At 53.8% G+C, this 17047-nt stretch overlaps 6 protein-coding genes across 6 annotated transcripts; 3 read left to right on the top strand and 3 right to left on the bottom strand.

Annotated features, from left to right (window-relative positions):
* Positions 1-379: 379 nt before the first annotated feature.
* PG985_002425 (uncharacterized protein) lies at positions 380-2499 on the top strand (the record flags this gene model as incomplete). The annotated part of the gene is made up of 4 exons (XM_066822194.1): positions 380-946; positions 1094-1135; positions 1345-2257; positions 2339-2499. The coding sequence occupies 4 exons, from the start codon at positions 380-382 to the stop codon at positions 2497-2499; spliced, it is 1683 nt and encodes a 560-aa protein (XP_066689626.1).
* A 1712-nt stretch (positions 2500-4211) lies between these two features.
* PG985_002424 (uncharacterized protein) lies at positions 4212-4505 on the top strand (the record flags this gene model as incomplete). The annotated part of the gene is made up of 1 exon (XM_066822193.1): positions 4212-4505. One exon carries the CDS (start codon positions 4212-4214, stop codon positions 4503-4505), a length of 294 nt encoding a protein of 97 aa, XP_066689625.1.
* Positions 4506-5244: 739 nt separating this feature from the next.
* Positions 5245-8490, bottom strand: PG985_002423 (uncharacterized protein; the record flags this gene model as incomplete). Its single annotated transcript, XM_066822192.1, has 1 exon — positions 5245-8490. The coding sequence occupies one exon, from the start codon at positions 8488-8490 to the stop codon at positions 5245-5247; it is 3246 nt and encodes a 1081-aa protein (XP_066689624.1).
* Positions 8491-10094: 1604 nt separating this feature from the next.
* Positions 10095-11831, bottom strand: PG985_002422 (uncharacterized protein; the record flags this gene model as incomplete). The annotated part of the gene is made up of 1 exon (XM_066822191.1): positions 10095-11831. The coding sequence occupies one exon, from the start codon at positions 11829-11831 to the stop codon at positions 10095-10097; it is 1737 nt and encodes a 578-aa protein (XP_066689623.1).
* Positions 11832-14012: 2181 nt separating this feature from the next.
* Positions 14013-14987, bottom strand: PG985_002421 (60S ribosomal protein uL16; the record flags this gene model as incomplete). Its single annotated transcript, XM_066822190.1, has 3 exons — positions 14013-14242; positions 14302-14686; positions 14943-14987. 3 exons carry the CDS (start codon positions 14985-14987, stop codon positions 14013-14015), a joined length of 660 nt encoding a protein of 219 aa, XP_066689622.1.
* Positions 14988-15376: 389 nt separating this feature from the next.
* Positions 15377-16006, top strand: PG985_002420 (60S ribosomal protein eL30; the record flags this gene model as incomplete). Its single annotated transcript, XM_066822189.1, has 4 exons — positions 15377-15452; positions 15516-15620; positions 15692-15741; positions 15911-16006. The coding sequence occupies 4 exons, from the start codon at positions 15377-15379 to the stop codon at positions 16004-16006; spliced, it is 327 nt and encodes a 108-aa protein (XP_066689621.1).
* Positions 16007-17047: the final 1041 nt, after the last annotated feature.

The following is a 17047-nucleotide window of genomic DNA, read 5'->3' as shown; positions in this document are numbered from 1 at the left end:
ACACCGCGCATTATAGATAAACGCGGGGCCCTCTTCGTCCGTTTGCCCTGCCTTCTAGTCCCTTCGGTTGAGCAGCACTCGCCTGGGTTCCTGGGGTCGTGGGGTCTTTATGTCTCTGATCCCAATCCCAGCTCTCTCGCACCCTCTGCTTGACTTCACAATGGAACCCTCTCTCCAATCAACAACTGGTCCAACCGTCCACTCCCCCTCCGAGGCTTCTTATTCCTCTGGGCCTTCCCGCACTTCGACCCGGTCCACTTCTCCCGACACATCCTCGCATCGTTCGTCTCCTCTTCTAGATCTTCACCATCTTATTACCACGTCTAGTATAGTTCCCGAGACCAACCACGCCGTCGTTGACCAGCAACCGCCATCCAAGATGGACAAGCCAACCCCGGCCCTGCCTGCCGACGGACTGAACAACTTGCGTAGAGCCAGCGGCAAATTCAACATGGAGCGCAGCGTTGGCCCTGCCAACTACCAGCAACCGCCAGGTGTCCGGCCTGGTGCTCCCATGGGCCCAGGTAATCTCGCTTCTCGAAGCCTCACTTCAAACAACTGGCGCGCCCAGGCCATGACCGACGGCATGTACACCAACTTTGACGTTGCCAACCCCCAGAACCAGCAACAGCAACAGCAACAGCAGCACTTTGGTCGCCCTACTCTGGTCCATCGGCATCAGCAGCAGCTACCGCCTGGTGCCGCCTCCGTGTACCCGCCGCATGACAGCATGGCCTTCCCAGACAGCCTTCTTGACACCTGCTACGCCTACTGCTACGATCGAGGCAACGGCCAATACACGCGACTGATCCCGGCCGACATGATCCCGAACCTTTGCGACGTGGCCGCACTCCAGCAGGACTGTTTGGGTATGATTGTGTTACCGGCACCGCGAGCCCTGCCTGCAAACGGCCGATCGAGCAACGTCGAGCCTGTCATGCTCAAGGTAAGCATAACAAATTCCGGGGTGCGCCTTTCGCGCCCCTCGCCCCTCGCCCCTCGCCCCTCGCCCCTCGACCCTCGACCCTAATATTTGTTGCAACTGTCTGTCACATATCATTTACAGGAAAATGCTGATGCGGTAACAAAACAGACACCTCCGCTTACCCCCACGTCTCCTGCCGACAATATCCAGGTAAGTTTTGGTTCATAGAAACCCTAGTGGCTTTCACAAAGCAGATGTTTCGTTTTGTGCCTTTCCCATACTCCTCGTCTTATACGCAAGATTTCTTATTCATCCTTACTACTTCTTACCAGCACTGTGGTCTACACTGGCTGAACACGTCACACTATCTCATGACGAAGGACTTCTCAGGCCTCTATAAACTAACAAGTCAGCGCCAGGCTCATATCGACACAATCGTCGGCGCAGGTCCCCGGACCCCTACCCACTCTCATGGCGGCAACAATTCCACTTCGATTGCCTCGTCCACATCGACCGGCCCTGCTATCATGGCTCCAACCTCAAACTTGGACCAGCAGCAGGCCCTACCCCTCCGACCTCTCGCCAACAATCAAGGACCGCGGCTGCCCATGGGAGGCGCCGGCGGTGGTGGTGGTGGCACCGTGGGCGATCTGAGCAGTTCCATGCATGCTCCCGCTAACCAGCATCACGGCAGCCACGGCCACGGCCACAGTCAAGGTCATGGTTATCAAGCCGGAGGCGGGATTGGTCATGGCCATGGTCATCACCAACACCAATCCCAGCAGCAGCAGTTCCCCCAGCGTCGCCCCAAAATCTACTGCGACAAGTGGGTCCATGAGGGCGTCTGCGCCTTCACCCAGCAAGGCTGCAAGTATAAGCACGAGATGCCGTTCGATAAGATGACGCAGCACCAGCTAGGCCTGTTCCACGGCCTGCCCGCGTGGTGGAAGAAGCATCAAGCCGAACTGGCCCGCCAGCGAGACCCTTCCGATAACGAGCAAGATGGTCCCGGCCCTGGCCCTGGCCCTGATTCTACTAGAGAGAGACTTGCTGGCGGAGGCGGTGGTGCTGTTGAGGGTTCCCGAAGCTCCAGTGGCGGCCTTATAGGACGCAGTGCCTGTGGTGGTGGTGCAGGTGCAGCTGTGGGAGGTAACCTTGCTTGGCGCCGCGCACATCTCGATAGTATTAAGGATACTGCCCACGGATTCGTTGACCACTCTGCTGGCACTACGTCCGGTCGCGGCGGCATGGGAAGCAACCCAGCAGACCACGGACAGATTTTGGCCCATCATCATCAGCGTGGAAACCCTATGGCTCCCCAGAGCCCCCTAGGTACGTTGTTAAAGCCCCCAAGTCCCCCTCTCTTTGTCTTGTGCTTAATGGAAACATTTGCTGACCGAGAGGCCACCACAGCCTGGAGCAAGTCTCCCTTTGGGCCCATCGCGCCCCCGGGCCCCACCCCTACTGACCACGCGATCCATCACCCGGTGCGCGGAGTTATCTCGACCAGTAACCCGTATGCTTCTCTCAGCAACGTTGACGAGGGACTGACTGAAGAGAACAAGGCCGACTAGGCTGCTGCTGCTACGACTTAGTATCTTCAGTCTTCTTGGCGAACGCAATACGACATGGCCCCAGATCATTTCGACCTTGCACACAATTGCCACCAAGAAAGAAAGAGGCAAACGTCGGGCAGCATGACTAAAGATACGCATTGTTGCATATCGTGGAATTTCTCGTTTCTTTTCCCTTCCCATTTCCCAAGTTGATTACAGATCTTTGAAAGAGAAGGAAAGACAAGACAGACTGGGTTAGATAGTGTCTCCGCGACGTCTTTCCATTGGAAAGAACTCTCTCCACGTACAATACATCGGCATCATCATCATCACACGGGCGGCGATACCCCTTCGTTCAGATTCCTCATCCAGGCCACTATCCGTTTCTGTTCTTTTTCATCATCATCCCCCATCTTCTTTGGCTGCTTTACTCACATCGCGAGAATATTCTTCTTCCTTTCTGTTTTATGATAGTTGGGCAAAGTTTTTTCTCGAGGCGAAACAAGCATATGGCATTGCATCCACTCGTTTTTGTTTTCTTTTCATCATTCACATTCTTTCATGAGCTCCCGGAGACTCCTTTGGAGGGAGGATTGGCCCAGAACCCTTTTGACTTGCGTTTCCCTTTTCTTAAGGCAGCAGCAAGTAGCGCAACACTTGAGGTTCCATTCACCATGACAACCCCTCATGGTTGAAGGAACGATCGTTCGTTGCAGAGGATCTCGATCTCAAAAGCCATCTGGTATTGGATGTTCCATCTTTTTTTCGATGACCATATGGGGGAGGACGGAAGGAAGGTAGGAAGGGGCAAAAAGTTGATTGTACTATAGAGAAGACAGACAGAGACGCCACCAGCCAGGGAGTCATCCATGGTTTATGCGATGGATACGAGGACACGAATTATGAATTTGGCAACCCATACCTTCTTATATCACTCGTTCTATGTCGTGATTACCGGAAAGAGTAGCGAGAGTGATGGAGGGATGTCGCCTAACACACCAGCTGCCTTCCTTGAACTAATGCATGCCATCATTAAACCGATCCCAGCACGGCGGTCGACCGGGGCCCTGGTTGCTGAATGCGTCACATTTCAGCCTCATTCTGCGCCATGCATAGACGTTGTGCCACCACACTGTTCTCTGCACGTACGTACAGAGTACATATCATATTACAGGGCGCAACCAAGTAACTATCGAAACGGCTTTCATAGTCACAGGCTTCAAAGATCTCTCGATCTTGGCGTGACACCCCTCTGCGGCGTACTGCCATACAGTGACATTATTCCATCAGAACTGTTCTATACCAAAAACTCGTCTCCATCCTGCTGTGCCGCTGGCATAAATTGAGTTTGAAAAGGTTATACATCCATCGAGAAGATAATGGTGCTGTCCGATTGGCCGCCCAGGGGCTCATCTCGTGCCCCCCGGCCTGCGTGAGCAGTAATGCCTGAGAATCCAACAATCATCCCATTCCTTCTTGCCAGGGGCTTGTAGGCCTGTAGAGTCCTCTCTCACGACTTTTCGGCAAGGAGGCCAGCTCGACATTGTTACCTTGTACGGGAGCAAATCAAGACCTCGAAGGTTATCCTTACAGAAGCCATTTTCTTCCCAATCATCATTTTGTGATCTGGATCGAAACATGACAAAGACTTTCGTCGTGTTCCGTTCTGCTTTTCATCCCTTGCTCATCACAGCGACGGTGCGCGGCGCGAGGGCACCTCGACCGCCCTGATGCTCGTCGTCCTCGCTGGCCTGATGCTAGGCCGGCAGCGGCAGCGGCGCCGCCATCATAACACCAACAGCACCGAGCAGCCAGCCTGGGACGAGCAACCAGGAGCGTCAGCGCCCGACCGGGCAAGCTGGATGGGTCGTCGCATACTGGGAAGAGGAGGCTGCGCGCGTCAGCACAGCCATATTACGCAGCCGGTCACCCCGTCGAGGGGATCACCGCCCCCGAGTTCGTCACGGGAGATCATTGCCCTCGCCCCGAAACGAAATAAGAAGCGAGCTTGCGGGCCTCCCTAGGAGCGAGCTACATGGCGATGGCTCTGCGGGGGCACAACACGTATAGGAACAACCATGTGGACTCACATGGCATGGAAAAGCATAACTAACATGTACGAAAAGAGTGGCCCAGAATCCCCCAGACCTAAGTATGAGGGTTACAGCAGGTAGCAGTGCTCAGAAAATATGCTGAATAAGCAGTCATATGATATCATCGTTACAAGCATTGAAATGATTGGTTTTTCTGTTCATAAGGTAGAGATGTTCATCTTAGTTAATATGCTAATGAACAACTAAATCTAGCGTAATAAAACTATACCTAGACATACAGGATGTTTGAAAAGCAGTAGGGGGGAGGGTCAGATATGATGATCAATCCCTTGTTCAGGGCGCCACATTTTATCCATTCTTCCTTCCACCGTCTTCCTTCAACAAATAAGAACCCCGCCATCCATCCATGTACAAGATAATAATAGCCCGATGGTCTCTTAAACCACAAACACATCGCCCATGGCCTGACAGACCACTCGCCACCATCGTCGACGAAAGAAAGGACCCAGAGGCCGAGAGGTAGATTCCATCAAGAGCGGAGATACCGACTTGCGCCTTCTCGAGTAAGTTGGGAGGGGAAACGGTGCAACGCTCGCTAACGCCAGAAACGCCATGCCACGCACGATACAACAACAAGCAAACAAGCATCCATCTCCCGCTGTCGTGTCCTCGTAATCCGCCAGCATCCAAACAAACGCTCAAAATCACATCAGGGGTTCTTCTTGTTGGTCAAGTCCTCGTAGACCTCAAACTCCATAGCGCCGTCCGTCCAGGCGCGTTGGGTACTGGGGTATTCGCTCGGTACGCTACTGTGTTGGCTCGCAACCTCAGCGTCGCCACTTGCGACGACGTCCTTGCGAGCTCCGTGATCAGTCACCCGCTCTACCATAACCCCTTCGTCCATTTCCCCTTCGACGCTTCCCTCGCTCTTGTCCGTTACTTCAGACACTGTCATCTGAGAATCAATGTCGCTCATGGCATCCTCGTCCTCGTAGATATCTACAATGTGTTCGGCCTTGAGGGCGGGCTCCCTGTTCTCGAGATCCTCATCCTCAATACCAGGCCACGGTTCGTCTTCAGGCAACGGGAAATGCTGTGGCTCTTGTGCAGCACCCTGCCACGTTTCGTCATCTGTATTGAATCGCTGGCGGGGGTGGCCCAGATCAAGCATCTGGGCGTCGTCTTCGTAGTCAGACTCATCTTCATCTCCACTGCCACCAGCATACGAATCTGTCCCGCTGCCTCGATTATCCTCATCTACCTCATCCATGACACCTTGATGAGGTCGGTTGTCCACATAAGGAGCATTGCTGTAAGGCGTCGCATAGAAAAACGGCGTCGTGGCTCGGCCTGATGTGGCACCAGGAGCTCCGAAGCCTGCAGGCCCAGGGCTCGGGCTGGCTGTACTGTAGCGTGGTGTGCGTCTAAATCTGGCAGACACGGGAACTGACGGTGAGCGCGTCGCGCGGCGTCGCTTTTGCTGCGCAAAAGCAATCGAGTGTGCGGCGTTTGCACTGGCCCGCATAATCTGGGGCGAGGGGCGTCGATCATAAGGGTAAGGCTGGGCGATTGACACGCCGACAGAAGCCATGCGACGCCTGGCTTGTTGTGGTGACAAGACGCCAGGGAGGATAGGTGGCATCGAGTTTGTGCGCACATGAAGCGGACGTAACGAGGCCCCCGACTTCTGCTCTCTCAGTGCAACGAAGGGAGAAGGTGCACGACTACGGCGTCCCGTAGTTAACGACGGCGATTGGCCGTTGTGGCTGGTGAAGAAGTGTTGGGGACTGGGGCTGATACTGGTCGACTTGAGCCTTGGCTGCGCAGCCTGACGTAGGCTGAGATGAGAAGAGAAACTACTCTGGGTTGATGGAGACTCGTCAAGCTTGTCGTTGAAAGCCCAGCAGTCCTCCAGAGCGTCAGCCTCGGGTACGTCTTGCTGACTACTTTGGGAGTCCGGATAGATTCGACTCAGTTCCCTAAGCCTCTGCCAGCTCCAGCCGTTCTCGTATGCATCCTGGTCTTGAAGGTAAGCTTCAGGCTGGGTGATGTAGAGTCGATTGACGCCCGTGGCCTTCATGACCACGCTGGACTTGAGAAATCGAACATCCCATATAGCAGGTGTGATCATCTCGGACGGTGACAGGAACCGTAACCGGGAATCCTTGTGAACCTTCCGCAGGGGCACCCATGGTTGCTGTAAACCGAGGAACTTGCCTACGCGATGGTGTACGTCGGAGCCCTGATAAAAGTTGGACTGGATCCGTGAGACGGTCCGGAACGAGGTTCCAAAGGCAGCCGCTATCGCTTGCTGGACACTGTGGGCATCGGGGCCGCGCACCGCAACCTTCTTCACAAGGCCGCGACTTTGGAGTCGTTTGTCAATCATGCGATCCGGAGGACAGGCGCGGGGTAACAGCCACTCAAATTCCAGTTCGGGGTCTGCCCATTCGTTGAATGCTGGGGACCGAGGCTCGTGTAAGGAGACACTGTTTGGCATTTGCGTCCATTGGTCAACATCGGCATGGCTGGCCCCAGAGGGACGTTGTTGACTCATGGCGAGGTCCTTTGGCTGCATCCATACACCTTTCAGAGGAAAAGGAAGGAAGACGACCTCGAGCTCCCACGGGTTGCCATATGTGGGGTCAGAAGATAGATTATTAAGTTCCGCTCTTAGAGCCTGAAGCTCGGTATAAAGGTGACTGCGATCGCTTGTGTTGGTAGCGGCAGAGACGACACTGGCTGTGGAATCATCCGCGCCAGTATGTCGATAGCGGCTGGTAGCGACGCTACTGCTGTCTTGCAATTGTTTCTCCAGTTCTCCAACACGAAGCTCTAATTCGGTGACTCGTAAATCCACGTGATCATGCTTCTCGTAGCACTCGTCGTGGCCGTTTGCCGAGAACGATACATTTTCCAATCTGTCCAAGCGCTGGCCATGACCTTGTACGGTGCTAGATAATTCCTGGAACTCTCCATGGCCTGGTTTTGAAGATGGTAACTGAGCATCCCCTTCCTCCACGCGCCGGATAGACCTAGGGGTGTTGGTCACGGTAGGCAAGTCATCGTTGGACGCAGCAACACTGGGCTCGGCTGCGTTGTCTTCGGGGACGGGACTGCCTTGGACCGTCGCCAACGGAGTCCCGCGAGCTCTGGTGCGTGCACCATTCAGCGTCTGGAGCCCTTTACCGCCAAAGGGCTGGAGATATCTCATGCGAACTGAGGAGGTCGTGGAGCTGGGCTGAGATTGCAACAAACACTGGCTAGGGATTGGCGGCATGATGTTGGCCTGGTCTCCCGGCTGGGACTGGATGAGATTGGTCCAACTCAGCGTGTCAGGCATCGATGGTTCATTGTTAACAGTGTTGGCTTGAGTCTGAGACCCTTGTCCGGGCTCCTTGGAATTGGCGGCATATGATCCATTATTAAAGGTTTGGAAATCCGTAGGGTGGCCAGAAGACAGTGGCATAGGAAACGACAACTCCGGTATCACGGGGGTCAATGGCTCACGGTTGTTCCTGGGCTTCTCATTCTCCTGCTCAATATTCTGCTCGACAGCGGAGGGCATTACGGCCATGACAGGAGGACCTTGGGAGTAAGAATCCCGGACATCGTCGTGGAAACAAGCATGATGGGAACACATGCACCAGAACGCCTGGTCAGCCCCGGCGCTCATAGCCAGGCCATTGTAGTATCCAGGAAACGCCGCCGGGCTTCCGACAACTTGCGGGCTGAGCGCGCTCCGACTCCAGAAGCGGCGGCAACCACACTTGGGACCATTCGCACCGTGGGTCAGGTCCACGAAATTGCATTGCCCACTCGGCAGCGCGGGCGCGGGGGAGGGCGGGCGCGCCGGTGCGGGCGAAGTCCTGGGTACTGGGCCTCGGCCTCCATCGGTGTATATGTTAAAGAAAGGGCTGCTCGGAAGAGCGAAATCGGCCGCGGGTCCTGCCATTGAGCTGGGGCACGCTCATAGGAGTTGGGAGCATCGGTGGTGGTTGGAAATACTGTATAGATCGACGGGAGCGCGAGAGGCGGTCGGCGGTTATGCACGTCCAGGCCCAAGCAACGTGGACGAGATTTCGAAAGAATCCGAAGCGACTCCAGCCCGGCTCAGCTGGGTCGCGCGACCAGAGGGATTTAGTACATGGCACTGCAATTGGAAGATTAGTATGCGTCAAAAGTCGCCTGCGTAGGTATACAGGCTGGGCGCGATGTTTGTTATCACGAGGGAATCGGGCCAGAACTAACGGTAGCAAACAGGTTATATCAAATTGCATCCACTGATGGGGGGATCGGTTGATTTAAATAAATAAGTAGGTAATATCATACAAAAGGCAGCAACTAACATACGCGTTGCAATATCAGGCACAGCGAACGAGCGAGTTGCGACAACGAACGATGAATTGCGAAAATGAGGCGCCGAAGATAGCAATTGGCTACAGGAAAGCTGTTGGTGGGGTTTGGAGGTTGCAGGTCGGGGGATGTGAAGTGCTTTGGCTGTGACGGTGACAGTACGGGCCAATTTGTGTGGAGAAGCAAGAGAGGGAGAGGATCAAGACTTGGGGTGGGATTCGGCACAGATGCAGCTTAGGCGGCTTTGTACAGCACCTGCTATGACTCTTCTCTCATTCGAGGTGTGGTAGGCCTGATCATGCACGATCGCCCAATTACAGTGGCATGTACCGCCGGAGAGGAATAAGATGGAATTGTTGTTGGAGAAATCAGGCATTTACAGGCACCTCTGCTGCTGTGTAACTATTGCGCACAGGGAGCATGAACATGGGATGGGATGGGGGTTTGATGGAGGGGGAACAGTCATTCTCCTCCTCACCCGCTGTCCACTTTACGCGTCGGGGGGTTCAGCGAATCATGCGCGTTCTACTTGCACGCGCTGGGTGAAGCGGCAGCGCCCCCAATGGACGATAGACACTGAGATAGACTCGGCGAGGCCCCTGTTCGTGTCCGAGCAAACATGGCGAGGCGGGAACAGGTTAACCTAGCATGCCTTACCTTGGTTGTAGCTCGACTGTACGAAAGTGTGCTCCGTCGTTATCTTACTGCGCCGACTTTACTTACAACTATCCAGAAACTGTTCACAAATAGATAAGTACATACGTACACATATACTTGGTCGTTGCATGCTTGTCAGCCCACCTGAAACCTGAGCGCCTCATTCTACCTACCGATTCTGGGCTCTACGCAAGGCAACCAAAAGAGCTACTGGCTGTAGAGGATTTCTACAACTCTGTGTATCTAGTCGACCGAGGTTGCATACATTGGCGATCCCAGGGTAGACAGAGTCACAGATGCAGCGATTACTGATTGTACCACCATCGATTCTCACCTCGCCCTATGGTATAATGATTGTGCCACGACGTCCCGAAACGAACAGTCTATAAATAATGCCGGTGCTAATATGTGTGCCCTTATGTACATGTACACTGGGGTGAATCTTCTTATGTCCAAAGTGGCTCATGTCTGATATCTGGATAAGGTGTGTATATCGTACAAAATTGCTCATATGCTGTCATGATATCGTACAAGAAATACGTCTCGTTAAATCTCGCCCCAACTGCCCATTGGCCCTGCCGCCGCAATCAAGGATCCAGTGCCTACGGAACCCGCACCGATATCCCAGTAGTGCCGTGATGAACAGCTGCTCTTGCGGACAGATCTGCGGGTGCTCTGGCTGGCGCAACTCGAGGCGTGCCTGTAATGTACCGGGCTGGTAGGCGTAGTGGCTCTGAACGCACGTCTCTCGGTAGGGCGAGATCTGGAGACCAGAGGGTGATGCTGGCGCACCCTCGCAGCTTTGGTTGCCGCATCTGCCGCGCTGGAAGTTGCAAGGTGCGAGTTTCCTGACACACCCCCTGAGCTGCTGGGGCGTGACAAGAACCGTGACCGCAGATATCGGAACACTAGCCTTATATCCAGGTCTTGCTCCCATTCCTCTTTGGTGAATGACGTACTGGCGGTGGTGTCTCCCTGAACATGAGAGGCTCCGTGGCTCGTACTGGCCGCACCTTGAGCCGGGGGAATAGTCATGGGCTTCGGGGTCGGTGCTAAGGTAGGCTTGAACTCGGGTAATACAGCAGACGCATCGCGAGGTATCGACGCCTGTGGAGCGTCATTTGCCGTTTCGGGTATAGGTGGCAATCCAGCGTATGGAATCGGCGCTTGCTGCACTCGAGTGAAAGTTGAAAAGGCCCCTGGATGTCCGGATAACTGATGAACAAATGATCCAAGTTCCCGGGCTATGCGCTCGAGCAACCGAATTTGCCAAGCCGAATCTGCCAGGTTACTCAATGAAATGTCACCGGTAGTGTCTCGTAATATGCTCGACATCCGCGGTGTAGAGGCTAGATCGTCCTCGTCTGGCAAAGAGTCGCCAAACAACACCGACAACACCTTGTCGTCGATACCCAGGAGATCTCGTATGACCTTTCGCGTAATACGGCTCCAAGTACCCTCGGGCTCACTTGCGAACACACTCGCATGCTGGTCGTGCCAGGCATCATTCTGGTCTACTTCGTCCATCGCATTTTCCTCTGCCGCCACTGGCTCTTCCATGGCCCGTCCCGCTTCCTGGACGTGGAGAGCATTAATCGCTGATCGTCGGCGCCGGGTTTCCTTTTGGATTTCTTCGAGCAAGAAACGACTGTGTTCCAGCCTCCATGATTCTATGCGCTGCATCTTATCAATGTCGCATTCCTCGCCCATCAACTCCGCCTGGGCCAGCTCCTGGCTCTCGCGCCGCCTCTTGATTCTGCGCGGGTTGTACTGTTCAAAAGCATACAGCCTGTCCTGCATATCCTGTCCTATCCCTTCGTGGTCCACCCGAAACGAGCCCAAGCCATCATGGGCAGGCAGCACGGGAATCGACTGGGCGACCCCATCGGTATGATGATTGCCGATATTGGGCACCGAGCGAAACTCTGGAAGGTGGCTATCTAAGCTGTCCAGTTCCGCGTCGTCGTCGTCATCCTCGTCTACGTCCAAATCATCGACGAGGCTTGTGGATTGGTGCTGATCGGTGCTGTTTTGCGATCGCACACCCGAATGGATACTGCCTAGGTCGCTTAGTTGCGAGCGCCCGGGTGTTGACTTGGTGCGGTGTGTTGTGGTAAGGTAAGACGTTGTGGTCGCGGCATCGGCTTCGGGCGAGAACAGAACCCATGTTTGCGATTCCTCAACGGCTTGGGGGATTCCCTGGGAAGCCTGCTGGGTATCGTCTTCATCTACAGAGCGATACGGCCGCGGTATAGGCTGGTGGGTTGGTTGGTGGAACGCCATGGTAGCTGCGCGCTCGAGATACTGAGAGCGCTTATGTCCCACTGGTTCAAAGCCCAGCGGTCGCTCGTTCCGTACCAAAGTTTCGAGTGGGGACAAAGGACGTGGGTTTGATCAGATCCAGCGGAACAAACAAAGCTCGTCGCCGCCGGGTTATATGCGCACAAGGATTCAGGACGAGAGCGAGAAGTCGGGTTGGCAAGAGGAGATGATAACGAACAGAGACACGGGTTCTGGATGGAGGGGTCACGCTAATGGAGGGAACTTATTAAGGCTGGGACAGCTGCAAGCCAGAATAGAAACAAAACACGTCGTGCAGGTTGGGTTTGAGCGAGTTATCCTGCAGGTAAGACAGCTGAGTCCCTCATACTGTCCTATAATGCAACCTGTTTGGGTGTGATGGTAGATAACGAGCACAACGGCCTGCATGTATCGAACGAATCGCATATGGTTGCTATCTGTACAAGTACAGCCACTACCGCCCCGGCCTAAGTAAGTACTTGGGCTGATCTGCGGGGGCCGTCATTCCTGTTGGAACGAACGGGACGAGGCAGCGCAAAAAAACCAGAAACCAGGGTGTCCAATGACGGAACGGAGTCAGCTGGGCCTGAGCTGGGCCCTCGTCGCGGGCAAGTGACTTCACCTCCTTTAGTGAAGTGGCGGTCGGTTTGTACCACGATACCCTGCACCAAGCGCTTGGTATAGCAGCTCGTCGTCCGTAGGGATCCCTGAGATGAATACCTACCTGGAGGGTGTGCAGTATCGTAGATGACTGGTAAGAGCGCGTTTATTGAACATGAGCATGTTCTTTCCGTTATCCTGCCATCACCGTACGATGCATCAATGCATACAAGCATACATAACATACGGAGCTGTGAGTTGTCAACCAAAGAGACTAGACCGCCTCGCATGTCCAACCAACCCGTTCGTTTCAATGGTGTCATTTTCATAGCAGATCCCGACAACATACACCCGGCAACGGCCAAGAGCCCCAAGGTCTCCGCCCAACAACTGCTGTTGTCCGGGCGTGTTTCCCCAGCTAGCTACATGTAGTTGGAGAGCACGTAATAGAGCCTGATCTTACATGTTATGCAGAACGGTAAACCGCGCCACCCATCGTAAACCATGTCCAGATATCGTACGCAAACAGTATGCAGTCTGCAGAACTCGAGTATAGGCGACGCGGGCAGATCTGATCTATTCTTGACATGTGGTAGCACAAACTGTCAAGCCATCAACCACGGTTTGGCGCATTCGCTTGCGGCGCCTCGAAAGCTTGTTGCTCCCTGAATCCTCCTTCAACGGTCGCTTCCGTATGACCTGGTCAGGTATCTGTCAAGCCCAAAAAGCCGTGCAGTTTGGCACGGTGAGGACTTCAACCGATTTCGGGGCTGGACCTGGGACGAACATAGCAAAAGCAGTAACGACCCATAAGGATTATCCTGGCTTCGTTGCACGTGGACAGATTTTCATTTTCCCCAATCGATGCCATCTGCACCGTTGTCATCCTGGCATCGATCCTTGAAGGAATCGTGAGATGACATACAACCGACCGCTGCAAACCTTACATGATTCGCCAGCAGATATTAGGATGGTTGGACTTTTGGAATACCTAGCTCAGATGCCACTCTACATGACTCAAAATGGTCGGTCCAAAGGCCGGCCTTGCAACCAACCTTCTAGCATGTTTGGGGCTACATACCATGGATACGTAGATGTCACATTACCAACGTAGATAATTGGAAGAGAAGCTGGCTGGCTACATTGCGGCAATTGGCCCAGGACTTATGGCCAACAATAGTTCAGCAGTAGCCTCTGTGGCCGTACAGCCAGTGCCCACACTGTAGCTCTGCCGACTGGAATTTGGATGGAGACCCATGTAGATGCTAGACATCAAAAAATGCACTCAGGATGACGAGCTTTTTAACTCTGGATACCCAGGTACACTAGCACAAGTGGCACCGAAACTGTGATACCAGGAACCAGGTTCAGGCCGCTTGTACAGCATTCACAAAGTCACGATGCAAGGCAAGATCCAGTGAGAGAATAGAGTATCAGGTGTTTTGTTGTGTGTGCAAATGCAAAGATCCTCGATTGACTGTCGTTACACAGTGCTATTCATTCAGTAGCCGAAATAAACGCCAATCCATTTCCCATTGCTTCTCATGATAACGGAAACCACTCTTAAGCGCTGAAGGCCTCGGGGAATCGCTTCATGTTCTGAGCCAGAGAGCCCTTGTTGGACAGGAACTGGACGTAGGCACCGTCAACCTTGACGCGGCCAGCAGCCTTCTTCTCCAGGTACTCCTCGCGGCGGAGGGGAGTGAAGCCCCAGTTCTTGGAGACAATGATCTTCTGGCGACCGGGGAACTTGTACTGGGATCGGCGGAGAGCCTCAAGAGCGATGGCACGGTCTGGGAGTGCACGTTAGCATGAAAAGATTGGGGACACTCAGGGGGTTGGCAAGGCTTACTGGAGTCACGGGTGCGGCAGCTGAAGAGAATCTGGCCAATGTTGACACGGGCAACGGTACCGTTGGGCTTGCCCCAGGCACCACGCATACCAGTCTGCAGTCTATCGGCACCAGCGCAAGACAACATCTTGTTGATACGGACGACGTGGTAGGGGTGGGCACGGACACGGAGATGGAAACCTTCCTTTCCGGCGTACTTGACGAGGTACTTGTTGGCGCAAATACGGGCGGCCTCGAGGGCCTCGGAACTCAGCTGCTCATACTCGTTGGAGACGAGGTGGATGCAGAGAGGGAAGTCGTCAACGTTGGCGCGCTTGCGGCCAAGATCGAAGATTCGGATCTTGGGGTCGGGGACACCACGGTTGAACCGGGACTTGGGATACGGCTGGATTAAATCATATCAGCTTCCGTCATCTTTGCTGTTGATAACCATCAAAATGGCACTGCAGAATGCGAGAGGCCAGAAGACGACACAGTCAAGGCGTGCACAGGTTGAAGTGAGAGCTATGCATTCCCATCTCCAACCTGGCTCGATTCACGAATGCCACAGCCGCTGGCCAGCACGATCCCACAAAACCACATATTTCCATCATTCCTTCCTTGCGCGGCGTAGTTTGGCAAAGTAATTTTTGGAGGCTTACCTTGTTCTTGCAGTATCGGTAGCAACGGGCGGGACGACGAGCCATCTTGACGGTGTTTCGCGATGTATCGTTATCTGGGGTTGTGGTGGTGGGCGTTGAAGTTGATTGAAGTCGTCGGAAAGTGAAGTCCACCCACCAGAAAATTGATAGATGCGAGTGCACTGCGCAGGCGAATTCCTTGATTTGAAATCAAATGACAAACTCCGAAGTGGCGGGCCAATGGCTCTGATTGGCTGGAATATAGCTGACTTTAGTGGGGACTTAGGGCTGCTCTTACCCTTTGCCCGAATTTTGGTACCCCACGCCCCGACCGTGACTGGACTTTTTTCCGAGTTGGTTTTATCACAAGTCAAATCGCCCAGTCCAGGTTGAACTTCTGCAACGACAAGAATTATCCATCACACACCAAGTACGTCAAGCAACCAACTGTCGCAATGGCTGTCAAGAAGAACAAGAAGGACTCGAACTCCCTGAGCTCGCAGTTGGCGCTCGTCATCAAGTCAGGAAAGGGTATGTGAACCTCTGCCCAGATTTTGCCATGGTGAATTTGTATAGCTAACATACGCCATCCAGTCACTCTTGGCTACAAGAGCACCCTGAAGACTCTCCGCACTGGCAAGGCCAAGCTGGTCATCATCGCCGGCAACACCCCCCCTCTGCGCAAGTCCGAGCTTGAGTGTATGCGATCCCCAACAACGATGCGGCGGCTGCGCCGAGAGAAGAAGACATGTGCTAATGAAGCTGGGTAGACTACTCCATGTTGTCCAAGGTCCCCGTGCACCACTTTGCTGGCTCCAACGTAAGTACAATCCATACCCTTGGGTACAGTCATGGGTGATAGCCTATGCTACTTCTCCCAGTCTCCATGTTGTACGGGCTGCACAAGCCTTTGCCTCATGAACCCAGCGAAAAAGTCTCCTGTAGACTTTGGAGGGTGAACAGTCGGCTAACAAACCACACCCAAACAGATTGAGCTCGGCACTGCCTGCGGAAAGCTCTTCCGCTGCTCGACCATGGCTATTCTGGATGCCGGTGACTCTGACATCCTGGCCGACCAGCAGTAGATTTGACGACATTGTGTTCATTGATTGGCGTTGGGGTTACGGTCTGGGTTAAAAGTCATGCCATCATGCCAACCGGTCAAAGGGGCCAAAAATTATTTGCTTGCAGTTTTGCGAGGCTTTACGATCTCCTACGTCTAGGATGCATCTCGAGTAGTTAGTCCCAATCTGATACCGAGCGTCGAACTGGACAATGCTCCTGTTGTCAGCAAATGACACAAAGTGATACCCAAATGAAGTTTTATGACGTACTCCTCAATGTGTCTGGGTTTTATGCCAATGTCTGGTTTGTGATCACCATGTGGCTTTTTCGCTTTCGGGGAACAATATCGTGCCCTCCGTTGACCAGGAACAGCATCGTGCTCTCCGAAGGCCTCGGCATCTTCTCTGCTCCGGATAATCTTATCCCCTTAAGGGCCGCAGGTATTATGGGGAAGATAAGGAGGATACATCAGAATATGCTGGAACATGGGCAACGCAGGTTTCCACGCGGCGTAGACCCTCGCGGTCCGAATACCTGATTGATACAGACGGCCAATCCACATACTGGCGGGAGTTGCCAATCAAGGGCATTTCGTGAGTACATGCATACCTACCTCCTAGCACGGTTCCGGGGCGAGCTCAGATTGAAGTGCCTTGAACAACTCTGGACCGACCAGATCTAGCACCGAAAGTTAGCAGTACGACTCGACGAGTTGCCAACGCTTGCGTAATATGCGAATCATAATCGTATAATTGTGAGATAGACACTCGATCAAGTGCCCATGAACGATACAAGTATGGTAACTTGCTTCTTGTAGCCGTTATTGCATCTGTTGGCTATTGGATGAACGATGGCTCCCTACTGGCTAGCTCTGAGCTCTCTCATTTATTTGCCCTCCCCCTCAGTGGCTGCTCGCAGTGATCCGAGCAAAACCTAAATTCAAGGTCGCCTTGTCACGTACATGGTCGTAAAGGGTCATCGCTGGCTCCTGTCCCACAAGTACGACGGGTACCGCCACTGAGAAACGAACAGTGAGTGATTCCAGACTCGCATGCCCCTTT

This window comes from Apiospora marii, assembly GCF_038362585.1.
Source record: "Apiospora marii strain CBS 49790 chromosome Unknown utg000002l_segment0_segment0, whole genome shotgun sequence".
Classification (NCBI taxonomy): Eukaryota; Fungi; Ascomycota; class Sordariomycetes; order Amphisphaeriales; family Apiosporaceae; genus Apiospora; species Apiospora marii.
This window is presented reverse-complemented; position numbering and strand designations above follow the sequence as displayed.